The 25,685-nt window shown below is 44.7% G+C and overlaps 1 protein-coding gene across 1 annotated transcript in view; it reads right to left on the bottom strand.

Annotated features, from left to right (window-relative positions):
- Nucleotides 1–25,685, bottom strand: part of LOC120057068 (mediator of RNA polymerase II transcription subunit 13-like) — a 165,277-nt gene that overhangs the window by 40,478 nt on the left and 99,114 nt on the right. Inside the window, exons 5-10 of the mRNA XM_039005459.1 lie at nt 24,517–24,732; nt 22,670–22,864; nt 12,859–13,021; nt 11,865–11,975; nt 5,197–5,958; nt 3,615–3,831 (exon numbers count right to left, since the gene is read on the bottom strand). Of these exons, the coding sequence (XP_038861387.1) occupies nt 3,615–3,831; nt 5,197–5,958; nt 11,865–11,975; nt 12,859–13,021; nt 22,670–22,864; nt 24,517–24,732 (1,664 nt within the window). The remainder of the gene's footprint in view (nt 1–3,614; nt 3,832–5,196; nt 5,959–11,864; nt 11,976–12,858; nt 13,022–22,669; nt 22,865–24,516; nt 24,733–25,685) is intronic.

Raw genomic sequence — 25,685 nt, 5'->3', positions numbered from 1 at the left:
TTCTCTGCTGCTGCTGTACGCCCGGCTCCAATGCTAAGTGAGTGTGCTATATTATTTCATTGGCAGGAGTTTCTAGGGGTTCAACTACAGAACGTTTGGAGCTTTGCCAGGACACAGACAACTCAGGAGGTGGGGAACATAAACCAATTTGGCAAATAGCACTACCTAGAAAGTCTGTGGCCCGCACCCACTCATGAACACACACATAAAAGTGCACAAAAGATAGGCTGTCACTTTGCAGTATCATCAATGGAGTGTGAAGCATGACCCAGGGGGGAGGAGGTAGCTGAACACACACACACACACACACACACACACACACACACACACACACACACACACACACACACACACACACACACACACACACACACACACACACACACACACACACACACACACACACACACACACACACACACACAGCAGCAGACTGTGGCACCACTGCACATAGTGGCCACTGGGGGACCTCCTGTATAGAAGCAGCGCAGCAGCAACCGCACACAGTACAATACCACACACACACACACACAGTACAATACCACACACACACACAGTACAATACCACACACACACACACACACACACACACACAGTACAATACCACACACACACACACACACAGTACAATACCACACACACAGTACAATACCACACACACACACACACACACACACACACACAGTACAATACCACACACACACACAGTACAATACCACACACACACACACACACACACACACACACACACACACACACACACACACACACACACACACACACACACACAGTACAATACCACACACACACACACAGTACAATACCACACACACACAGTACAATACCACACACACAGTACAATACCACACACACACACACACAGTACAATACCACACACACACACACACAGTACAATACCACACACACACACACAGTACAATACCACACACACACACACACACACACACACACACACACACACACACACACACACACACACACACAGTACAATACCACACACACACACACACACACACACACACACACACACACACACACACACACACACACACACACACACACACACACACAGTACAACACCACACACACAGTACAATACCACACACACAGTACAATACCACACACACACACAGTACAACACCACACACACACACAGTACAACACCACACACACAGTACAACACCACACACACAGTACAATACCACACACACACACACACACACACACACACACACAGTACAACACCACACACACAGTACAACACCACACACACACAGTACAACACCACACACACACACAGTACAACACCACACACACAGTACAACACCACACACACAGTACAACACCACACACACACACACAGTACAACACCACACACACAGTACAATACCACACACACACACAGTACAATACCACACACACACAGTACAACACCACACACACAGTACAATACCACACACACACACACAGTACAACACCACACACACACAGTACAACACCACACACACAGTACAACACCACACACACACAGTACAACACCACACACACAGTACAACACCACACACACATTACAACACCACACACACAGTACAATACCACACACACACACACACACAGTACAACACCACACACACACAGTACAACACCACACACACAGTACAATACCACACACACACAGTACAACACCACACACACACAGTACAACACCACACACACAGTACAACACCACACACACAACGGAGAAGAAAAAAATCTCAGCAACCCTCGTGAAATAAAACAAAAAAGCTATTTTAAAAATGCACGGTTCAGTGAGCCAGGTTTATTGGCCTGTTAAAGCCCCAGCCAGCCTCGCACATCCCTCCTCCTCCACGCCAGCCTGCTGCAGACATGCATCCTCACAGGCAGACAGGCAGGGAAGCAGGCAGGGCCAGGGAGGCTGACTGCCAGGGAGGCTGACTCCCAGTCCCACGCTCTCCCCCCTGTCCTACCCCTAGTGCTGACGGCGTTTCCACAGCTAACAGGTGGTCCAGGTTTAGAAACAGAGAGAAACAATATTAAGACAAGACTGAGCCCACAGGCTAGTAGAGCGAGACTGAGCCCACAGGCTAGTAGAGCGAGACTGAGCCCACAGGCTAGCAGAGCGAGACTGAGCCCACAGGCTAGCAGAGCGAGACTGAGCCCACAGGCTAGCAGAGCGAGACTGAGCCCACAGGCTAGTAGAGCGAGACTGAGCCCACAGGCTAGCAGAGCGAGACTGAGCCCACAGGCTAGCAGAGCGAGACTGAGCCCACAGGCTAGTAGAGCGAGACTGAGCCCACAGGCTAGTAGAGCGAGACTGAGCCCACAGGCTAGTAGAGCGAGACTGAGCCCACAGGCTAGTAGAGCGAGACTGAGTCCACAGGCTAGTAGAGCGAGACTGAGCCCACAGTCTAGTAGAGCGAGACTGAGTCCACAGGCTAGTAGAGCGAGACTGAGCCCACAGGCTAGTAGAGCGAGACTGAGCCCACAGGCTAGTAGAGCGAGACTGAGCCCACAGGCTAGCAGAGCGAGACTGAGCCCACAGGCTAGCAGAAGCGAGACTGAGCCCACAGGCTAGTAGAGCGAGACTTGAGCCCACAGTCTAGTAGAGCGAGACTGAGCCCACAGGCTAGTAGAGCGAGACTGAGCCCACAGGCTAGCAGAGCGAGACTGAGCCCACAGGCTAGCAGAGCGAGACTGATCCCACAGGCTAGTAGAGCGAGACTGAGCCCACAGGCTAGCAGAGCGAGACTGAGCCCACAAGCTAGCAGAGCGAGACTGAGCCCACAGGCTAGTAGAGCGAGACTGAGCCCACAGGCTAGAAGAGCGAGACTGAGCCCACAGGCTAGTAGAGCGAGACTGAGCCCACAGGCTAGTAGAGCGAGACTTGAGCCCACAGGCTAGTAGAGCGAGACTTGAGCCCACAGTCTAGTAGAGCGAGACTGAGCACACAGGCTATTAGAGCGAGACTGAGCCCACAGGCTAGTAGAGCGAAACTGAGCCCACAGGCTAGTAGAGCGAAACTGAGCCCACAGGCTAGTAGAGCGAGACTTGAGCCCACAGTTTAGTAGAGCGAGACTTGAGCCCACAGTCTAGTAGAGCGAGACTGAGCCCACAGTCTAGTAGAGGGAGAGATGGGGCAGCTGGAAAATACAAAACTATTTTGGCATCTCTCTACTGGGATAACAAAGGGAGCTGGAGCTGGCTTCCTGAGCAGTAGATTTTGTGGAAACGAGGGCAGAATACAGCTAGTGACACATTTACAGTGTAGGGTTGCTGACGCCTTATCTTGTGACCCTAAACCGAACTCTTCCTACTTCCTGACCCTAAAGAGCATCACAACAGTGGCAAGTTGGAGTCAGCAGCGAGGGGAGGAAAGGATTTGCCTCAGCCGCCCCAGTTACAAGTACAATTTTAGTCACTTAGCAGACGCTCTTATCTAGAGCGACTTACAGGATAGTTTTTTTGTGCCTAGTCGGCTCGGGGATTCAAACCAGCAACCTTTCAGTTACTCTTTACCCTTTCAGTTACTCAACCTTTCAGTTACTCTTTTGAAGTTGTACATTTAGCCCTACCTTGTGTTTCTTCCCGGGCTGGCGTTCGCCACCCGTTTTGTCCTTCTTGTCGGAGAAGGAGAACTTGACGTCCCCGTCCTCGAAGGCGTAGGGGTCCACCTCAGGCTCATGGTCATCGTCGGTGATGGCGGCGACCAGGTACTGGTTCCTCCGCTGAATGTACATCTGCACGCGCTCCTCAGACACCTTCAGAGGCCGCTTAGATGTGGCCATCAGCCTGGGAACAGGAGACACAGTGAGAGGACAGAATATTCATTATGATATATAGGGCCAGATAGTACAGTCATTTACTGATAACAGAGTGGGATGCAGTTATACTGTTTGTTTAGGCCTATATGGCTGTGCAGATCATCTATCAACATTGTGGGGAGGTAGAGACATTTTAATCTGTTGCTATGCATGTCTCTTTTTTAACGTAATCTGTGAATAATCTTTCCTATGACTATGGGCCTGTGTTCTAGTTGCTGATGTTGTTGTTCAGATGTTACTGGACTAAATGAGCCCCGCTGGGCCCCTCTGAGGGGAGGGACCCAGCTCATGTAGGTCCCTTCTCTCTCTCTCCCTCCCTCTCTCCGGCTAGGCTGTGATGCGAGGTGACAGTGCGCAGTGGCCCCGGACAGAGATTAGCAGCCATTTAGAGCTGCTTCCCGGCCACCAGGATTACTCCCGCCCGCTCTCCGCACCAGAATAGCCCTGCCCACAGCACTGTCCAGCATCCATCCCTGAAATTGTATAACCCCTCCGATAATTCCCAAGACCGCCACTGCTCGGCCTGGCCGGACGGCTAGCCTGCCTGCCTGCTCTCAGGCGCACCGATCCTAGTCCGTCTCAGCCTCTCTGTCACTCTTTGCATCCCTCTCTCCCTCCACATCCCTTTCTCTTTGCTCCCTCGAGTCCACTTCTATCTTCTCCCTCTCTCAGTGAAGCGACACCTCTGCTCTGACATCAAGGTCTTGAAGATACCTCCTTCACGTGTTCAGGGTGGAGAGGAAGGAAGCAGGGGGAGTTGTAATGGAGAGGGCGTAGATAGATGGATCCATTTATTTATATAACCCTACCTCTATCCCTCCATCCCTGGGGCCCTGTGTGTGTGTGTGTGTGTGTGTGTGTGTGTGTGTGTGTGTGTGTGTGTGTGTGTGTGTGTGTGTGTGTGTGTGTGTGTGTGTGTGTGTGTTGGGGGGATCAATAAGCTCTCTCCAGTCTCTGCTGCAGTGCTGGCCATGCACATTAGTGATGTATGATGTCAAAAGGGCACATAGCGAGAGATTAACATGCCGTGTGTGCTCAGCGCCACCACAGAACATTCTAAGGCAGGGGCGGGGAGGGAGGGAGGGGAGGCCCGGTTGTGCATCACTGCTCTTTCAATCACTTTATTTTCTAGAATGTTGGAGGTACTCAAAATGGGGCCCGTCTGTCTGTGTGCCAGAGGGGGTGATGGGAAGGGAGGGAGGGTTGGATGGCTGACCAGTGAGTCAGTAAATGGTTGGGGGCCTCTAGCACCCTCTATGGGCAATAGTGGGTGTTGAATGGTTAAATCAATGGGGAGATAAGAATGAATGAATGAACAGGGATAGACACTCACTCAGTGACAGACACCACCTCCTGTCCTCCCGAGGCCTCGTCTCTCTCCCTGTCCCTCAGCTTGTCCCAAGGCAGCGTTGGCGTGGGTATTGCGGCCTCTTTCCTCCTGGGCAGGTTGAAGAACCTCCATGGCGCTGGGGAGCCGTCCTCCTCCAGGTTGACTGCAGAGCCTACGTACACAGTGGGCTCCAGGGGCTCGGGTGGGTAGGCCGTGTGGGGGTGGTGGAAGTGCTGGGCCAGGCCATCCAGTCCACGGTGGTCCCCGACGCCACCCTTCTGTTCCGCCAGGTAGGGCTCCGGGGGTGACTGGTAGAAGTGTTGGCTGTGGGGGGTGGAGGGGTTCTTTAAAGAGCCGTCACCCGTCTCCTCTCCTCTGTCGCGCTCACAGGGGTGGGGGCTGAGGGGAGGGGGCTGGGGGGAACCTGTCATCTCTGAGGAACCACCGGCACTACCCACCCCTCCGTCGTGCCGCTGGGGGGTCTTGGTGACACCGTCGGCAGGGTGGAGGCCAGGGAAGCGACCCCGCTCCTGCTGGGCCCTCATGGCAAGCCTCTGGCCTGCCGCCTTCGTCTCCATGGTAACGTCATCGCAGGCGGCGCTGCGGTGGTGGAAGGGTGTCTGTGGCCTCTTGGTCTGCTTGTCGCTCTTCTCTGGCTTGTCACCCCCAGTCTTGTGCTTGGTGGGTGGCTGGGTGTGGGTGGGCTGGCCTGCTGACTGGGGCTGGCCCGGGGTACCACCACCTCGCTGTTTCAGGGCTTTATGCCTGGAAGGAAACAGAGGAAGAGAAAGCATGTAATTTACATGTCTCACTGCAAGACAAACAATAATGCCATTCTTTCACCTGTGTTAAGGTTGTGCATTCATTAGCTCAATAAACAGTGTTGAGAGGCAACACTGATCTACTTCAATCAATTACCAAAAACAAACTGATCTACAGAACATTTAAATTCAGACTCAAAGTCAGGTGTTTGAGATTTGTACATTTATATTGAATTCATATTTAATGCTGATTTATACTGAAAATATATTTCACGCAGATTTATATTGCATACATATTTAATGCAGATGTATATTGAGCAAATAGTATGAAACACATTCATTACAACTCCCGGGTGGCGCAGTGGTCTAGGGCACTGCATCGCAGTGCTAGCTGCGCCACCAGAGTCTCTGGGTTCGCGCCCAGGCTCTGTCGCAGCCGGCCGCAACCGGGAGGTCCGTGGGGCGACGCACAATTGGCATAGCGTCGTCCGGGTTAGAGAGGGTTTGGCCGGTAGGGATATCCTTGTCTCAGTATGTAAAATGTATGCACTCTACTGTAAGTTGCTCTGGATAAGAGCGTCTGCTAAATGACTAAAATGTAAATTACATTTATTCCCAATTACATATAGTAAACTGTAGATCTTTCACTTCCTACTTTTTACTCATTTGCTTTGTGTTAAAAGTAAATGTAACCAGTCAAAGGACCAATCTGGCAATTATACGTTTTCATGTCTTTACTGAACACACCATGTAAACATTCACAGTGCAGGGTGGGAAAAGCATGTGAACCCTTGGACTTCATAACTGGTTGACCCTCCTTTGGCAGCAATAACCTCAACCAAACGTTTTCTGTAGTTGCGGATCAGACCTGCACAACGGTCAGGAGGAATTTTGGACCATTCCTCTTTACAAAACTGTTTCAGTTCAGCAATATTCTTGGGATGTCTGATGTGAACCGCTCTCGAGGTCATGCCACAGCATCTCAATCGAGTTGACTGACTGGGCCACTCCAGAAGGCCTATTTTCTTCTGTTGAAGCCATTCTGTTGTTGATTTACTTCTGTGTTTTGGGTCGTTGCCCTGTTGCATCAGCCAACTTCTGTTGAGCTTCAATTGGTGGACAGATAGCCTAACATTCTCCAGCAAAATGTCTTGATAAACTTGGGAATTCATTTTTCCGTTGATGATAACGAGCTGTCCAGGTCCTGAGGCAGCAAAGCAGCCCCAAACCATGATACTCCCTCCACCATACTTTACAGTTGGGATGAAGTTTTGATGTTGGTGCGCTGTGCCTGTATTTCTCCACACATAGTGTTGTGTTTTCCTTCCAAACAACTCAACTGTAGTTTCATCTGTCCACAGAACATTTTGCCAGAAGCGCTGTGGAACAACCAGGTGAGATGTTAACATCTCTAATCTTGTCTCATTGATTGGACTCCAGGTTAGCTGACTTCTGACTCCAATTAGCTTTTGAAGAAGTCATTAGCCTAAGGGTTCACATACTTTTTCCAACCTACACTGTGAATGTTTAAATTATGTATTCAAAATATACAAGAAAAATACAATAATTTGTGTGTTATTATTTTAAGCACACTATTGTTGTGACATTTTATGACCAATTTATGCAGGAATCCAGGTAATTCCAAAGGGTTCACATACTTTTTCTTGCCACTGTAAAATAAACAAATGAATTCCTCTCAAATGTAATAAACTCCTCATGTCATGCTGATGCTACTCTAACAAACATATTAAACTGATGTTATTATCCTGCACTCTGTTGGCCTCCTAACCACAACCACAACCATGCATCTTGTCTAGCTCACACCCACTAGAATAGAGCATTCCCCAAAGGCTGTGTTTATTGGGGAGAAAACTGAGTGAAGCGTGTGTGCCCTCCTGAACATGACCCAGGTTGGAAGGAGACCTGTTTCTGGTTGGGTTTAAATTGTCTGGAATGTGTTGTGGTGGTCCCCAGCCCTTAGGCCCCCAAAGCTCTCTAGGCTGCCCTGTCAGACACCTGGCCTGGCCCCTCTGTGACCATCGTGTGTGTCGCGTCGTGACCAGACCCCATAAACCTCTGGCTGAGTCAAGCTCCCCTGCTAACCAGCCTGCCTGTTACTGCTGACCCTGGCCCAGTGCATACCACCACCACCTCTGCTGTCAACACTCAAACACACACACTGTCCCCAGTTCAGGCCCGGGGAGAGGAAGCCACTAAGTTACCTCTCATGTTTCACTGTAAGGGGACCGAGGAGCAGTGGTGGAAAAAGTACTCATGTGTCATACTTGAGTAAAAGTAAAGATACCTTAATAGAAAATGACTCAAGTAAAAGTGAAAGTCACTCAGTAAAATACTACAAGTCTTTAGTTTTAAATATACTTAAGTAACAAAAGTAAATATCATTGATAAAATATTCTTAAGTATCAAAAGTAAAAGTATAAATCATTTCAAATTCCTTATATTAAGCAAACCATTATTTACAAATAGTCAGGGGCATACTCAAACACTCAGACATCATTTACAAATTAAGTATTTGTGTTTAGTTAGTCTGTCAGATCAGAGGCAGTAGGGATGACCAGGGATTTTGTCTGTAAGAGCGTGAATTGGACAATTTTCCTGTCCTGCTAAGCATTCAAAATGTAACGAGTACTTTTGGGTGTCAGGGAAAATGTATGGAGTCGAAAGTACATTATTTTCTTTAGGGATGTAGTGAAGTAAAAGTAAAAGTTCTCAAAAATATAAATAGTAAAGTACAGATACACCAAAAAACTACTTAAGTAGTACTTTAAAGTATTTTTATTTCAGTACTTTACACCCCTGTCGAGGAGCAATAAATCTAAAGGCAGGCTATGACACTGGCTAGTGGCTGTGGAGGAGCAGAATGAGGGGGGTCAACTCAGGGTCAGCTCAGCTAGAGGGGGCACCGGGATGTTATTTGGCTGGTGGTCTGTCAGCACGGTAACCACAGGCTACTCTTGTGGTTGTGGAGCAGGCAGCATGTTGAGGGAGGGAGGTAGCTGTTGTCCTTCCCACTACTTCACAGGATTATAATATAACCGGGCTGTTTAACTGTCAGCAGGCAGAGAGCGGCAAGACGCAGCAAAAATAATATGCCGAGTGGGTAAACAATAACACACACACACAAACAACTTCCTGCAGCCAAGCCGATAGCCATTAGAATTTGCGCTGCACACACAGGAATTCCCTTTTCAATGTCACCTCCAGTACTCTAGGTCAGGGATTCTCAAAGTTTTTCTTTCTTTCTGTCACGACTTCTGCCGAAGTCGTTGCCTCTCCTTGTTCGGGCGGTGTTCGGCGGTCGACGTCACCGGTCTTCTAGCCATCATCGATCCATTTTTCATTTTCCATTGGTTTTGTCTTGTCTTCCCACACACCTGTTTTCAATCCCATCCATTACCTCTTGTGTATTTAACCCTCTGTTTCCCCTCATGTCTTTGTCAGAGATTGTTTTATGTCAAGTGTTGTTTCTGGGTGTATAGGTGCGCGATGGGTCCTCGTACCCATGTTTATTTTATGTATGTACATTTTCGTTTTTGGAGCACGTTTTTGGAGCATGGACATTTATTAAAAGTCTCCATTTACACTCAGTTTAACTCTCCTGCGCCTGACTTCCCTGCCACCTATACACACGACTCTGACACTTTCTTTCTTTACATTTAATTTGTTTTCATGAATATTACTAACAACAACATATTAAACAAATTTTGGCCAAGGGATCCGTGGAATAAGTTTAGAGGGTACAATACAATGTAATATTATTATCTACAATTTATGTTCATAAAGGTCCAATGCAGCCATTTAAAAAAAAAAATCTCAATATCAAATCTGGGTAACGATTAAGTACCTTACTGTGATTGTTTTCAATTAAAATGGTCAAAGATAAATAAAAATAGCTTCTTAGAAAATACCAATTTCTCAAGTAAGAACTGTCTCGGAGTTGTTTATGGGGAGGGGAAAACTGAAAATGTGCTTTTATTGGCAGAGTCTTTTTCTTATTGGTCTATTAACTAATTTACTGCATGATGATGTCACAATAGAAGGCCAAAACTCACTCCCACCAAAACAGGCAGAAATTTCAGGCTGTCTTTTTAAACAGCTCTTACCTAAAAGGGCATTATCATAATTTTGGCAATTTCACAGTATTATTCCAAACTCATAGTGTGGAAATATATATAAAACACAGAAAAATAGACCTGGGAAGCTCACAGAGATATTGGTATCCACATTCCTTTTCAATTATTTTGAATTAGCTTTAAAGCTGCAATAACCCAAAACAATTATCTGCCCCGTGACAAAATGTGTAGAATTGCAGGAAATGTGCTTGAAAACTGGGGGGGAAAATGATCCAAATTCTCAGAGATGAGCCTTTAAAATGTTCCTTCCTGAGACTTGGTTCATCCAGTCATGCACTGCCAAAGTCATAGTAGAACTCCTTGTATGGTATTTTTCTCTCACTAGAGGTGTGTTCTGATTATGAGGGGTCTCTGATGAATTTGCTATCACAACAGGGGTCCCAAGCCCCAAAGAGTTAGGGAACCCCTCCTCTAGGTTCCCTCCAACTAATTAACACCTCTAGCCAGACTTCCCCAAAGTCAGTTCTCACATCCACACATTAACCCACTCCTTAAACAGGTCTTCTAGAGGTCTGACTGGCCTCTGGGTCTCTCCCACTGCATCCCCGTACACAGCCTGCCTTCCCTCACACCACCAGTGGAGAACAAGGGGCTCCCCCAATCTATAGTGAAAAGGCTCCTCGAGCAAAAAGACACAAACATACACAAAGCAAACTCCCAGAGAGAGAACATAAAGGAACAGAGTGTCTACTGCTACTCTGTTTATCATACATGCATAGTCACTTTAACCATATCTACATGTACATACTACCTCAATCAGCCTGACTAACCGATGCCTGTATATAGCCTCGCTACTGTATATAGCCTCGCTACTGTTATTTTTCACTGTCTTTTTTACTGCTGTTTTATTTCTTTACTTAACTATTGTTCACCTAATATATATTTTTTCACTGTTGGTTAGAGCCTGTAAGTAACACCTGTTGTATTCGGCGCACGTGACAAATAAACTTTGATTTGATTTGTCAAGCACCTATTTCTGTGCAAGCTGCAGTGTGACGTGTGTTTCTGCCGCCGTGTATGTTTCTGCCAGGAGACAGCAGCGGGACATGCTGACTGCAGCCTTTCCCCTTCAGAGAGAACACACAAGCACGCACGCACACACACACACACACACACACACACACACACACACACACACACACACACACACACACACACACACACACACACACACACACACACACACACACACACACACACACACACACACACACACACACACACACACACACACGCACGTGATATTGTCTGTCTGTCTGTGTCCCAACCCCCAAACAGAAACAGCCTGGCAACAGTCAACCTCACATCCACACATTAACCCACTCTAGATGCAGCAGATCATTTGTCACCATTAGGGTCTACAGACACTCTCCATTTTTAGACCAGCTATCTCCCTACCAAAGCCTTCTAGAGGTCGGAGTGGCCCCTGGGTCTCTCCCACTGGGTCCTAAATCACACCCAATTCCCTACATTGTGCACTACTATTGAACCCTGACAGGAGGGTTACTTAACAGACAAATAGAGATGAATGTCATATGCATTGATATTAAAATACATCTCAGATTTTAGACTGACGTATCGAATGTTGTTTTGCTGAGTAAGACTTCCAATGAGTAAGACTTCCTTAAAAAGGAAAGCTTGTGTCTGTCTACACAATAAACTAGAAGTATATCCCCTTACAGAGGGCTTAGGGTACAGGTCCTAGACAAGAGGAACACAAATAAACAAACAAATAAACACAGTATGCATCATTTACCTGGAGCAGTTGCAGTTTGACCTGTGTGTTGATTCTACAAAGTCCCAGGCCCCTACTTTCTCCATCAGCTCCTCCTCACAGGTACCGTTGGCTGTAGCTGAGAACTTACGCCTGGACAACACAACACACAACCATTGACTCAAAACATTAACCATATGTCCATTGTGTTTCTTACTATACTTCTCTAAAATATCAATTTGGTAAATGAAGCGTCATTGTGAAGGCGTGTGCCTGTTATTTGACAAACATGTTAGGCAACGTTGATTGTGTGTGTGTGTGTGTGTGTGTGTGTGTGTGCGTGCGCACGCACGTGTTGTGGTAGATCCTGCATATTCTCTATAGGCTTCGTTGAATGTGTCTATGGTGTGGTAAACATGTATGTGTGTGAGGTTTCTTTTCAGCTGTGTGTGAGCATGTGTTCGTTGACAGTGTGTGTGACCATGTGTTTGTGTATGCCTGTTAGGGCTGCACAATTAATTGAATTCAGATCGAAATCGCAATATTGACATGCACAATATCCATAATGCAAGAGCTCCATATCTCATGCAACACTTTTAAATGCCATTCAGTCGTGTTAGTTTACTCCATTTGTCATCTCTCTCCCTCTCTCCTCTTGCAGCTGCTTCGCACACACACCAAGCACCGCCTTCTGCCAGTCAAGCAGCTCAGTTCCTTCTCCTCGCTGTTAGATTCACTATAAGTTTGCAGGCTGTTCTGTTTGGTCAAATGCAGTCAAAAGATTGTTCCAAACAAGAACGATGCTGCGTTCCACTTTGCTTCTTAATATAAATCATTTAATTTCTATGATTCCAAAATTTCACCCAAGTGTTTTGATCTATATCGCAAGTCAAATCGAAATCTCGATATTCTGTAAAAATATTGCAAATACATATTTTGCCCATATCGTGCAGCTCACACACCTATAGCAATTCTACTTCTTCTAGGGCTTTGGTTGAGAGTGTGTGTATGCTGAGACAGTAGCAGAGACACGTACTTGTTCTGAGCTCTGTTGATATTGCACTCCTGCCAGACCCTCTCCACCACCTGGCTGGCTAGCCTGCGAGGGATCTTCCCCTCGTGGTGACTGGTGCTGTCCACACTGAAGCCATCCACAGCCGACGACATCTTCACCCACTTCAGAGCCGACTGGGAGTCCACTGGGGGAGGGAGGGATGGGAGGGAGTGGTTATGAATCGGCTCATCAAACCGCAAGTGGCAATATTTATTGTCCTACAATTACCAGCTTTGACAACACACCTCTTGACCACTGCTCACTATATGGGGGTATAGGCACCTGAGCAATAGAGCAAATGGAGCAGCTGCATACCCACTTTCAAAATAGAGGTGCTGCAAACATGTTTTTGCACCCCAATTTCTTTTTGGTACCACAAAAGTATCCTGATCCATTGGGCAATTTTCGATGATTAGTAATGTTTTGAGCTAGTCTGTATTAAAATAGATATGCCCATTTTATACACTATATAATTAATTAAAAGATTGCAGTTTGTAGCCCCCCCCCCGTCGTTCGGAAGATTAATGGTTTTGCCCTCTCTAAAGTTTTGCTTCGCCGTGTCTCTCCAGTATTTTGGAACAGAGCAGTTAGAAAGCACAAGTTGCGCCACTGGTCTTTTTGTCTATTTTGTTGACCTGTTGTTACATTTGTATCGTTGTTTAATGTTCGATGCACTCAGGGTGTTGTTACATATAATTTGAGCAGCACCACGAGCAAATTTTGTCATTTCACTTTGCCTCTAAGAACCATGATGAGCACGGGCATGTCTGATTAGGCTTTGAGGTATCTCAGTCTCTGGGAGAATCTCAGTTGCTCGTGTCCTCTCTCCTCGCCTCCTTCTCCAAACTCATTGGAGAAGGTCAGAGGGGAGGGACCTCTGGCTTTCTCATCCAATGGGTTTTGAGAAGGAAGCGAGGAGAGAGGACACGAGTAGTATGCAATTGGGATTCTCATGAGAAACTGCATGTCCGGTAGCTCGCGGGCTGTCAATGAGTAGCTAGCAAAGTAGATACTGAGAAATAATCAGTACGCCTAATATTATTACATGATTACATTTTTGGGAGAAAAATTATCCACAAGCTGTTTACAGACATTCAACACCATTCTGCATTTTTGCCATCTATTTCCCCAACGTCAGTCAGTTAAATCACATTGTTAAAATGTTTTCATTCAGTTACAAAAGTAACAGTCCTGGCTAAGCCTGATATGCGAGTGCATCGTGGCCGCTTCGCGGTTACAATGTAGCAGGGGTTGGAACTAAAATTACTTTCCAATCTTTTCGTATGTACTGTAAGTAGCCTTGCCAGAGTCTTTGCTTGTGTAAGCCAGAACAGCTCATGAGGCAGGAGCCTATCTCCTGTTTCTGTATAGCTTGATGCAGCTTGATGTACAAGTAGACCCCCTGGACAGGATGCTAGTCTATCGCAGGGCCTTACCCCCAATCTCCTTAATGCTGAGTGCCAAGCAGAGAGGCATCAGGTCCCATTCTTACAGTCTTTTATCTGACTCGGCCTTCCAATCTCAGGTCAGACACTAACCACAAGGCAAGTTGTTCTGAACAGAATCTTTTTTTTTCTTTCTTCGTTTCGTGCCACTGTTCCAACCAGCAAAATATAGTTCTGGACCGGTTCGAACCCCAAAAAAGTAACGGTTTATACCATTCCTTTCTGTTCCTTTTTAAACCTCTGAAATCAATGTTTTTTTTTACATTTAGCTCAACATTAAATTACTTAACCAATCAGTGCGGATAGAGCAGCTTGCTATGGAATTGGCAAGCTATTTACATACATTAGACAGACAAGTGTAGGGCGCGAGATGCGAGATAATTCTTTGGGGTGGGGAGCGAGCAAGAAAGCGTGGAGGAGGCTTGGCTTGAAATGCTGGGCATCTTGTTGTTATGACATGCATTATCTGAATTAGGCTGACCAAATTATACCTACGAGGTGCAGCTTCTATAAAGGAACTTTGAATGTCATTGAACAGAGAGTTGGCTTAACGTTGGACGAGAGATAGCTAGCTAACAAGCTTGTGTGTGCAGAGTGGCACCAGAATTGAAATAAAAATACTTCTAACCTTTTGTAGTTAATAAATCCAATGTGAAATGTGATAACTAGAATATCATTAACTAGCATTCAAAAAGTGAATCCATTATTCTCCAATTAAAAATCTCTCTTCCTAATTTCTGAATCACACTTGTAACATCAGTAGGCTACAGTAGCCTATACTTCGGAGGGGGAGGGGCAGGTAGCCTACACACAGGCAAATATTTTCAGCTGTCAGGCAGACACTGGAATATATTTCTGAATGACAGAGTGAGGGCTTTGCATAGACACTTTGTTGCGTTTTTGTGGGACTGAAAAAAAATGCCTGGAATGTAAAATAACTTTATTAACCGGTTCCCATGCCTTAAAAAGAATTGTTCTGTTCCAGAACAGTATAGGTCACTTACGCGGCTCTGATTCTGCTCCTCAAAAAAAGGACTGGTTCCAACCCCTGCAATGTAGCCAAGCTGTCTGTATGCACCTATGTTTTTTTCTAGTAATACACTGATTTTGATTACTGCATTGTTGGTTTTTGAGTTTGCAAGAAAGGCATTTCACTGTACTTGTGCATGTGACATTACAACTTGAAACTATTAAACAGAATGACAATTAATAGTAGCCTAGTCCTGTAGCTGCAGGCTACAGATTTGATCAAATGTAAAACTGTTTTATCTTTAAAAGGCAAGATTCTCAAGGTAGGCTATAGTAGAATGATTTTTGTTCAAAATGTGTTGTTTTAAGAACCAAAACACATTTACATTATGTATGTAGTGCTGTTCTTTGTTTCTATTAATCAAATTAGGCCTACACAATAACAAAATATGCAAGCTGTATATGAGTAACTCAAAAAATGTCTTAGTATGAGGTAGCTTTTATTAAAGAAAAGGTTGGAGACCCCTGCTTTAGCCAGTTCAAATATGACCCATATTACCGGAGCTACATTTTATTGTTTTTATTGCAGATTCTGGGCTGCAATTTATGGATTGATATAGCTGCCAAAGAATGACATATGTAATAAAGCATTTTCAAGTTAACAGTTGTTGTTCAATCCACTACCAGATAACACTGCCACATTGACAAAGAAAATTGTTTAAAGATACATCAAAATTCACATTTGTCATTGCATTACATTATTCTGATATTTGTGACAAAAAGAAAATGAAAACTTAACGTGCAATTTAACAATGCTTTTTCCTAACCTACCAAGTAAAACATAATTCTTATTAGGTAAAACAATATTATTCCTCCCATTTTCAATTTAATTTCATTGTCATGCGTTACCCTGGCCACATTCTTAACTTCTTTGGGGTACCCCCCCCCCCTTCTTCTCAATTTCCGCCTAAAGACATACCCTAATCTAACTGCCTGTAGCTCAGGCCCAGAAGCAAGGATATGCATATTCTTGGTATCATTTGAAAGGAAACACTCTGAGTTTTGTGGAAATGTAAATTTAATGTAGGAGAATATAACACAATAGATCTGGTAGAAGAAAATACAAGGAAATAAACATACGTTTTCTGTTTTTTATTGTTGCTGCATCATCTTTCAAATGGCCAAGAACAGTGAAACATACAGATAGGATGCTGTGGGTGATTTGAATGAAGAACATAAGATGGCAACAATAGCTGAGCAAAGTTTTAGACAGATAACTTCAAAAATGAGCGAGCTACATGACATTGAGCATTAAGTCACCCAGGTGTCCCACACAAATGTACCCAAATGTACCCAAGTGGCACAGTGATACATTTTGAAGGAAATAACTATATACAAAATACATAAATGCTATTCTAACACACCCCAAAAAAAATAAAAAATAACAAGGGTAACTATTTACACATTTTCTATTTACAATATTGTGAAGACCCTCAGTCCTCTACATAATATTGTGCTGCTGATTCCATGCCCAATAGCAGTCTCTTTCTGCTGTAAAGCAGAGGGTTACTGAACAGGTGGTGCAGGTGATGGGGCATTTCCTGTGACAAAGGGCACAACATCGCCTCCCCACTATGCCCTTTTTGCCCTGAGGCACATTCATGCCTGCAGAGATGAATCTGGGCAGGTGAACAGCACTGGTTGGAGCAGAAGGTGCTGCAGTGGACTTGCTGTAGCGAGCAAGCTCCTGGATGAGCAGCTCCCTGAAGGCTAGCTGGGAGATGGGGGGCTGTCCACAGCTCTTGGCCATTTCCTTCTGGAGGATGAAGGAATTCACCACAGCAATGTTAATGAAATGATAGAAAAATGTTTTGTACCATTTCATGGTCTTGTGGACAACATTGTAGTATCCTATCAGCGCATCTGACAGGTCCACACCTCCCATGCTCTTGTTGTAGTCCTTCACAGCAGCTGGAATGGGGAATTGTTTTGTGGTCCATGCCCCGGCACCGTCCTTCACACGCCTGACGACGTGATCTCCACTGAAGGACTTGTGTATACTGGACCACATGACCACCTCTCTGGTATCCATCCACTTCACAAACAGCAGGCCATCTTCACGGATCCATCGCATGGTACCCCGCTCAGCCCGCTTAGGCATGTCGTTCACCTTGGTCTTTGGAAATCCCACCCTGTTGGTCCGAATGGTGCCACAAGCCCACACCTCCCGCTTCCTCAGCTCTGTAAACAGGGTAGGGCTTGTGTAGAAGTTGTCCACAAACAGTTTGTAGCCCTTCCCCAGCAGTTGAAAATCCAATAACTCCATAACGGAATCATAACTCAGTCCATTACCGGTAGCAAAACTGTTTTCCCCCTCATAAACAAAAAAAATTGCAAGTGTAGGCACACACAGAATCAGCCAAAACAAACAGCTTGTAACCCCATTTGGTTGGTTTGTTACGCATGTATTGTTTGAGGCTGATTCTGGCCTTTGAGGCTACCATCCTCTCATCGATGGACAGGTTCTGGGCGGGCTGAAAATAAGTCTTCAGGCATCAACGATGCTGGGGTAGAGGTATTATTTTACAGAGCCTATCAAACCTTGGTGTGCCTCTCTTCTTGTCATTCTCCCCATCAACTTCTGGGTCACTGATGTGAAGCGCCCGTGAGATAGTCAGAAACCTTTTAGAAGACATGACAGTCATGGGGAAAGGCAGTTGATAGAGAGCTGACGTTTTCCAGTAGTCCCTTAGATTTTTCAACTTCACCAGCCCCATGTAAATGACCATTGAAAAGTAGCAGAAAAGGTCTGACATGGAAAAGGTCTTCCATGCCTCTTTCTTTCCTGCCTGCTTCTTAGCCCCATACTTATTGGTGTTCGCCACCAGGGAATCAACAACTGACGAGGTGAAAAACAGTTGAAAAAGTTGAAGGGGGCTGTACTTTGCAGTCATGTCTAGTTGAGGTCCTGGCTACCTTTTGGGTCTAAAAACTGGTGGATTTGGTTCCACATCATCTTCTAACACAGAGTCTTCCCCACCTCCTCTTCTTTGTCACTGACTTCACACCTCTAGATGGCCGGGTAGGTGTTGAGCCGGAGACAGCGGGGGTCCGGCTGGATGAACCAGCTTCAGAGGGAGATGGACACCTAGACATTGGCGGCTCATAATCAGAATCACTGCCACTGTGAAAGATAAAACAAATCAGTTACAATACTTTCACGTATGAGCCCTGTATCAACACGTAAAATAAACAGATATATATAGAGTACAGGGAACATAATCACTATGGTGAAGTGCTGTTCCATTCCATGTTTATGTAAAATACATTTTAAAAATATATCACACACACACAGTATTGCCAATGTGTACTTTACACATTTCATTACAGATGATATTTTTATATATTGCAAAAAAATATATATAATAATAATAATAATAATCTCAAATGAATAATATTTCATATTAATTTCAAACAATGACATTAGCATTAGAACTTACCAATCCAGCATGGCATCCTCGCCATGCAGAAACATTTCTTCCGCCTGGGAGTCAAAACTAGCTTCGCTGAAAGATTCATCTTCCTGAAGAAACTCGGTCTCACTGTCTCTATCAATTTCCTCTATAATTTGGGTTAAATCTGTATACCTAGACTTTGTTTTAGCTTTTCCTGATTTATTCGCAAATATTTAAATATATAAACTTGTTGAAAATGCTCTTGAATATGTACTGCTATGCGTAACACTCGTGGCTCCGTCAAGTAGGATTTGCAATGGCGAATGAACCTCTTTTACGCCAGAGTTTACGACAAAGGCTGGTCTTCGAAAGTATAGCCATTACATATTGCCGTTTACCTCAGCTCATTGGCTATCTTCCAAGCTAGATTTCAAGATTATCAGTGGTCATTCGGCCAAAATACAGTCAATCAACGATAGACCGGTCCTACCATTGGTGCGCAATGAGGTCATTGATTGGTGTCTTCAAATCGGTTTGTTTCGGTCAATACGTCCCGGGAAAAGAACCATCATGTATGGTTGTGTTAGTAACAACCAGAGGATTGCAATGAAACCAACCATGACTGGATAAACGTTTGTTTAGTGTGTGTAATTACCACGAACGCTTCGTCCAAAGTTGAATGAGACGGAAATCACGACGCAACCGGTTTACAAATGTTTTGTGTTAGGCTATAAAAATTGATTTTATCAAACAAAACGAACATTCACTGTGTAGTTAGGACACTTGGCATTGCCACCAGAGGAAGATCTTCAATGGTAAGCGATTTATTTTATTGTTATCTCTGACTTTCGTGACGCTAATGCTTGGTTGGAAAATGCTAGTAATACCTGTGTGTGTGGCGCGCCGTCCTCAGAAAATCGCATGTTTGCTTTTGCAGTAAACCTTTTTGAAATCTGACACAGCGGCTGGATTAATAAGACGTTCATCTTTTAAATGATGTAAGATACATGTATTTACAAGAATGTTTAATACAACGAATGGTGTATTTAAAATGTTAGCTCTCTGCAGTTTCACCGGATGTTGGCCTGGTGGGACGTTAGCATCTCACCTACCCTAGAGAAGTTAGCAGTTTGGCCTGTCAATCGATCACTGTGGGTGGGATTGTCAGGGGAGGAGCAGGATATCTGTGAGAGTCACAGAGCTGGAAGGGTTTCAGACCTGCAAATCAATCCCTATGGGTGGGGTTTTCAAGGAAGGGGGTGAGATGTTTGTGAGTCAGAGGGTTGGTAGAGTTTCAGACCCGTCAATTCATTATTGGGGGTGGGATTTTCAGGGAAGGGAGTAGATTAGTAATCTAGTCATTAAAAAACATTTTCAATATAATTTATTGTGTGAAAACCTAAGAAATGTTTGTTTTCTGTTCATACATATGGTTACACCTTGTGAAGAAAGTGTAAAATTGCAGGAAACTATTTGAAAAAATGCCCCCCAAAAATATTGTAAAATGTTTTATTCTTTAAAAAAAAAAATATATATATATATTTTGCACTCCCACTTTCAGACAAAGTCAGGCGCCCATGTATGAGGGACATGTGTCACAGCAACTCTCCAGACACATTTTTATCATATATAATCTATTACTACATGATTTATGAAATATGATATCTCATATTTACCTAATCCAGTGGTCAACAACTTTTTCTGGGTCAAGATCACTTTCGGAGTGAAAATACAAGCCGGGATCTACCACTCAGATTTTTTCATACATGATTTTAAAAAAGTAGGCCTATGCTACATTAACCTATTTAAAATTGTACAGTAGCAATTAGGTTTGGGCAGTAGGCTATAGGCCCATATTATCACCACATATTGGCTTTGCTTGAATTGCCCTGCCAATGCTTCGTAGTCGGATATTTAAAAAATATATATATTTCAAAATTTGAGGTAGGCTATATGATCACACTGGAAATACATCAGTTGTTGTATTACTTCTGAGGCACAGCTTGCTTTTTATTTTTTATTTTACTGGGCTGATGGTGCCTGCATCTGATGTTCAGTCTCAGCGGAGGGAGAGAGCAGCAGACTGAGGGTCCGCCTCAGAACGCCCCTCCGCTGTCCCTTTCGGTCGTTGACACTGACCAAAAAGGGGACACCGTCTTCCAGCTGATGGCGAAACTCAAGTCACACTGCATTATTTCTGCCTCATGCACAAATTCATGTTGTTACTCCTATGAACAGAGAAAGTGAAATATTCCTCTATAAATTAAAAACAAGCCGCTAGCAATAACAACGCAACACTATTGATACATTTTCCTACTCTTTCATTACAGCTGCAGTGCTGGTTGTAGTGCAAGTGGAAGTAGGAAGGATGCGTAAATGTATGGCTTATAAAAGTGTTGAATAAAAAGTGTTGACAGTAAGAACTGAAACATGAACTCACTCATAAAAACAGCAGCTCTTTGCTGTATTTGTTGACAGTCTCTAGTCATGGTTTTACAGTGGCTTGCGAAAGTATTCACCCCCTTGGCATTTTCCTATTTTGTTGCCTTACAACCTGGAATTAAAATAGATTTTTGGGGGGTTTGTATCATTTGATTTACACAACATGCCTACCACTTTGAAGATGCAAAATATTTTTTTATTGGGAAACAAACAAGAAATAAGACAAAAAAACTGAAAACTTGAACGTGCATAACTATTCACCCCCCAAAGTCAATACTTTATAGAGCCACCTTTTGCAGCAATTACAGCTGCAAGTCTCTTGGGGTATGTCTCTATAAGCTTGGCACATCTAGCCACTGGGATTTTTGTCCATTCTTCGAGGCAAAACTGCTCCAGCTCCTTCAAGTTGGATGGGATCTGCTGGTGTACAGCAATCGTTAAATCATACCACAGATTCTCAATTGGATTGAGGTCTGGGCTTTGACTAGGCCATTCCAAGACATTTAAATATTTCCCCTTAAACCACTCGAGTGTTGCTTTAGCAGTATGCTTAGGGTCATTGTACTTTTGGAAGGTGGACCTCCGTCCCAGTCTCAAATCTCTGGAAGACTGAAACAGATTTCCCTCAAGAATTTCCCTGTATTTAGCGCCATCCATCATTCCTTCAATTCTGACCAGTTTCCCAGTCCCTGCCGATGAAAAACATCCCCACAGCATGATGCTGCCACCACCATGCTTCACTGTGGAGATGGTGTTCTCGGGGGGATGAGTGGTGGGTTTGCGGCAGAAATAGCATTTTCCTTGATGGCCAAAAAGCTGTAATTGGTTGCACCAGATCTTATTTAGGGGATTCATTGAATGCACTGCACATACCACTTTGCGTTAAGAAAAATAAAAAAAGTTATTATTTTAATTTCACTTCACCAATTTTGATGTCCATTAGAAGAAATCATAATAAAAATCTATTTAAATTACAGGTTGTAATGTAACAAAATAGGAAAAACACCAAGGTGGATGAATACTTTTGCAAAGGCACTGTAAAAGTTTTCAAAACATTCACTATCAACTTTGCTGTAGCTTTCTTTGACACCTGCTACGTTACTGCAGATACGGTAATCTGTGACATCCGATTGGCCAGCGGTAAACCTATAGTGCACTTGATTTGCTCTCCGGGCCCGCCAGGAAGGTAGAGTTTGTACCTTCAGACACATGAAATGGTTCAAAATCGGAACCCTTCGCTTACCATGCGCGCAGGGCAGCTGAATCGGGTGCACCTACCACCAACAGCGAGAGACTAATAAAAAAAGAGGAACGCAGCTTTATTGTTTTTTTTTTACAGGAATGTTTGCCGACCGACTAGAAATGCTTTGGAGATCAACCAGTCAATCGCTGTCGACCGATTGGTGACCACTGGCCTAATCTATAATGTACAGACAGATTTAAATATAGGTTGACATGTTTCTATCCGCGTACTCATTGTACCTGTATGGGCCTCCTCGGGTGAGGTTGGGGGCGTGAGGGTGACTGAGGAAATGGCAGGGTCTCGTTGGGATGCAGGCACTTGGTGGCCACCAGAGTAGACGGCGGTGCAGTGCGAGGACCCCTGGGGGACCACGGCCGGGATGTCAGACTGGGGCACCAGCACCAGGCAGGCTGGGTACACCATCCTCACACCACCTGGAGAGAGAGACAAACACCCACTCATTATTAGCAGTTAAGTATGTGTATGTGATCCGTGCAGGAATAGAACCCCCATCCTTTTATCCCATTCCATATACAGTGCATTCGGAAAGTATTCAGACCCCTTGATTTTTTCCACATTTTGTTATATTACAGCGTGATTCCAAAATGAACTAAATCATTTTCCCCCCTCATTAATCTATACACAATACCACATAATGACAAAGCAAAAACAGTTTTTTAGAGTTTTTTTGCAAATGTGTAAAAAAATATATAATTTAAATATCACATTTACATAAGTATTCAGACCCTTCACTCAGTTCTTATTTGAAGCATCTTTGGCAGCAATTACAGACTCAATTTGTCTTGTGTAAGATGCTGGAAGCTTGGCACACCTGTATTTGGGAAGTTGCTCCCATTATTCTCTGCAGATCCTCTCAAGCTCTTTCAGGTTGGATGGGGAGCGTCGCTGCACAGCTATTTTCAGGTCTCTCCGGAGATGTTTGATCAGGTTCAAGTCCGGGCTCTGGCTGGGCCATTCAAGGACATTCAAAGACTTGTCTCGAAGCCACTCCAGCGTTGTCTTTACTTTGTGCCTAGGGTTGATGTCCTGCTGGAAGGTGAAACTGCCCCAGTCTGAGATCCTGAGCGCTCTGGAGCAGGTTTTCATCAAGGATCTTTCTGTACATTGCTCCGTTCATCTTTCCGACTAACTGGACTAACTAGTCTCCCAGTCCCTGCCGCTGAAAAACATCCCCACTGCATGATACTGCCACCCCCATGCTTCATCGTAGAGATGGTGCCAGGTTTCTTCCAGACGTGACGCTTGGCGTTCAGGCCAAAGAGTTCAATATTGGCTTCAACCGACCAAAGACAAACTCCATGCGGGTTGTCATGTGCCTTTTACTGAGGAGTGGCTTCCGTCTGGCCACTCTACCATAAAGGCCTGCTTTGTGGAGTGCTGCAGAGATGGTTGTCCTTCTGGAAGGTTCTCCCATCTCCAATGAGGAACTCTGGAGCTCTGTCAGAGTGACCATCGGGTTCTTGGTCACCTCCCTGGCCAAGGCCCTTCTCCCCTGATTGCTCAGTATGGCCGGGGGGCCAGCTCTAGGAAGAGTCTTGGTGGTTCCAAACTTCTTATATTTAAGAATGATGGTGGCCACTGTGTTATTGGGGACCTTCAATGCTGCAGACATTTTTTGGTACCCTTCCCCAGATCTGTGAAATCGACACAATCCTGTCTCGGAGCTCTACGGACAATTCCTTCGAACTCACTTGCTTGGTTTTTGCTCTGACATGCACTGTCAACTGTGGGACCTTAAATAGACAGGTGTGTGCCTTTCCAAATCATGTCCAATCAATTGAATTTACCACAGGTGGTCTGCAAACAAGTTGAAGAAACATCTCAAGGATGATAAATGGAAACAGGATGCACCTGAGCTCAATTTCGAGTCTGAATACTTATGTAAATAAGGTATTTCTGTTTTTTATACATTTGTTAAAATGTCTAAAAAACTGTTTTCGCTTCATCATTATGGAGCAGTGTGTGTGGAATATTGGGGGCAAAAAACTATTTAATGCAGTTTAGACTAACATAACAAAATGTGGAAAAAGTCAAGGGGTCTGTGTTGGCGAGAGAGAGGTCTTACCAACGAGGACCTCCACAGCGGCCAGCGAGTCGTCCTCCCAGTCCATGTACTCCATCTTGTCCTCCGATGGAGAGTCATTTTTGTCCTTGTCTTTAGAGCTGGGGTTTATGGGATAGAACTGGTTCCACTCCTCTATCAGTTTCTGGGTGGGAGGGTCTGACAGCTTGAATGACTGACCCGTCAGAGTCCCGTTCAGACCAAACGGACTTAGGATGACTGGAGGGAGAGAAGGAGAGAGAGGGAGAGAGGGAGAGAGATACACACAGCCAGTCTCAGTACAGAAGCTGTGTTACTTCAGAATAAATCCCCATCCATATCATACTGCATCCATCCATCCCCCACCATTACGCCTGCGTCTTTTCTATAACCCCATCCTTTCATCCATTCTCCTTCCACCCACCTATCACCCCCATCCCTGCCACCAGCCCATCCAGTGTTCATACTGGTGCAGGATTGGGGCATATTTCCATGCAGAATTTACCCCACTGTTTTACGCAAAAGGCTCAGACTTTTCTGTTTCCATCTACATGGACCGGCACCCGTGTCTCACTGGGCCATGTCTCCGGTGGACCTTCTCTGACTTGAGGACAATGCCAGGTCACTGGTACTTTTCAGCTGTCATTTCCATAATAATGGCTAACTGTGAACTTTAACACATTCTCACAAAGCAACAGTCTTTGTTGCAGAGGTTGTTGATTCTACTCTTTACAAGTCCTCAGTAACCAAGATTACATCCAACTTTTTCATGCGAGTAAAGTATATGACAGGCCTGATAGAAACAGAACATTTGTCTGTAAACTTTCCAAAGATCGTCAAAATAAAATACACTAGACAAGGTTGGATCTTTTTGTGCCGGTAAAATGTATTATGCGATAAATGGCGGAAACGCTTTTATGCGCAAATATTTATATAATAACCATTATATCAAAGTACACTTGGAGTCACGTGATGACATGTTGCGTGGTCCTCCCTCTACGACTCGGCAAAGCATGCAGTTTACTAGGCTGCATATTAAATAAGTTATGATGAACTTCACAGGGTGGTGAAAGTGCATGGTATGAGCTTGATGCTACGTTCTAATACATTTTGAGGGTCTTATTCTGGTGACATGATCAGTGATGCTTGGCTGCCGTTTGATAAATAAAAATGATCTTGTGCTTTTGTCCATA

Source organism: Salvelinus namaycush, chromosome 12, assembly GCF_016432855.1.
Source record: "Salvelinus namaycush isolate Seneca chromosome 12, SaNama_1.0, whole genome shotgun sequence".
Lineage (NCBI taxonomy): Eukaryota > Metazoa > Chordata > Actinopteri > Salmoniformes > Salmonidae > Salvelinus > Salvelinus namaycush.
Note: the sequence above shows the minus strand (reverse complement) of the source record. Positions and strands in the feature narration are given on the sequence as shown.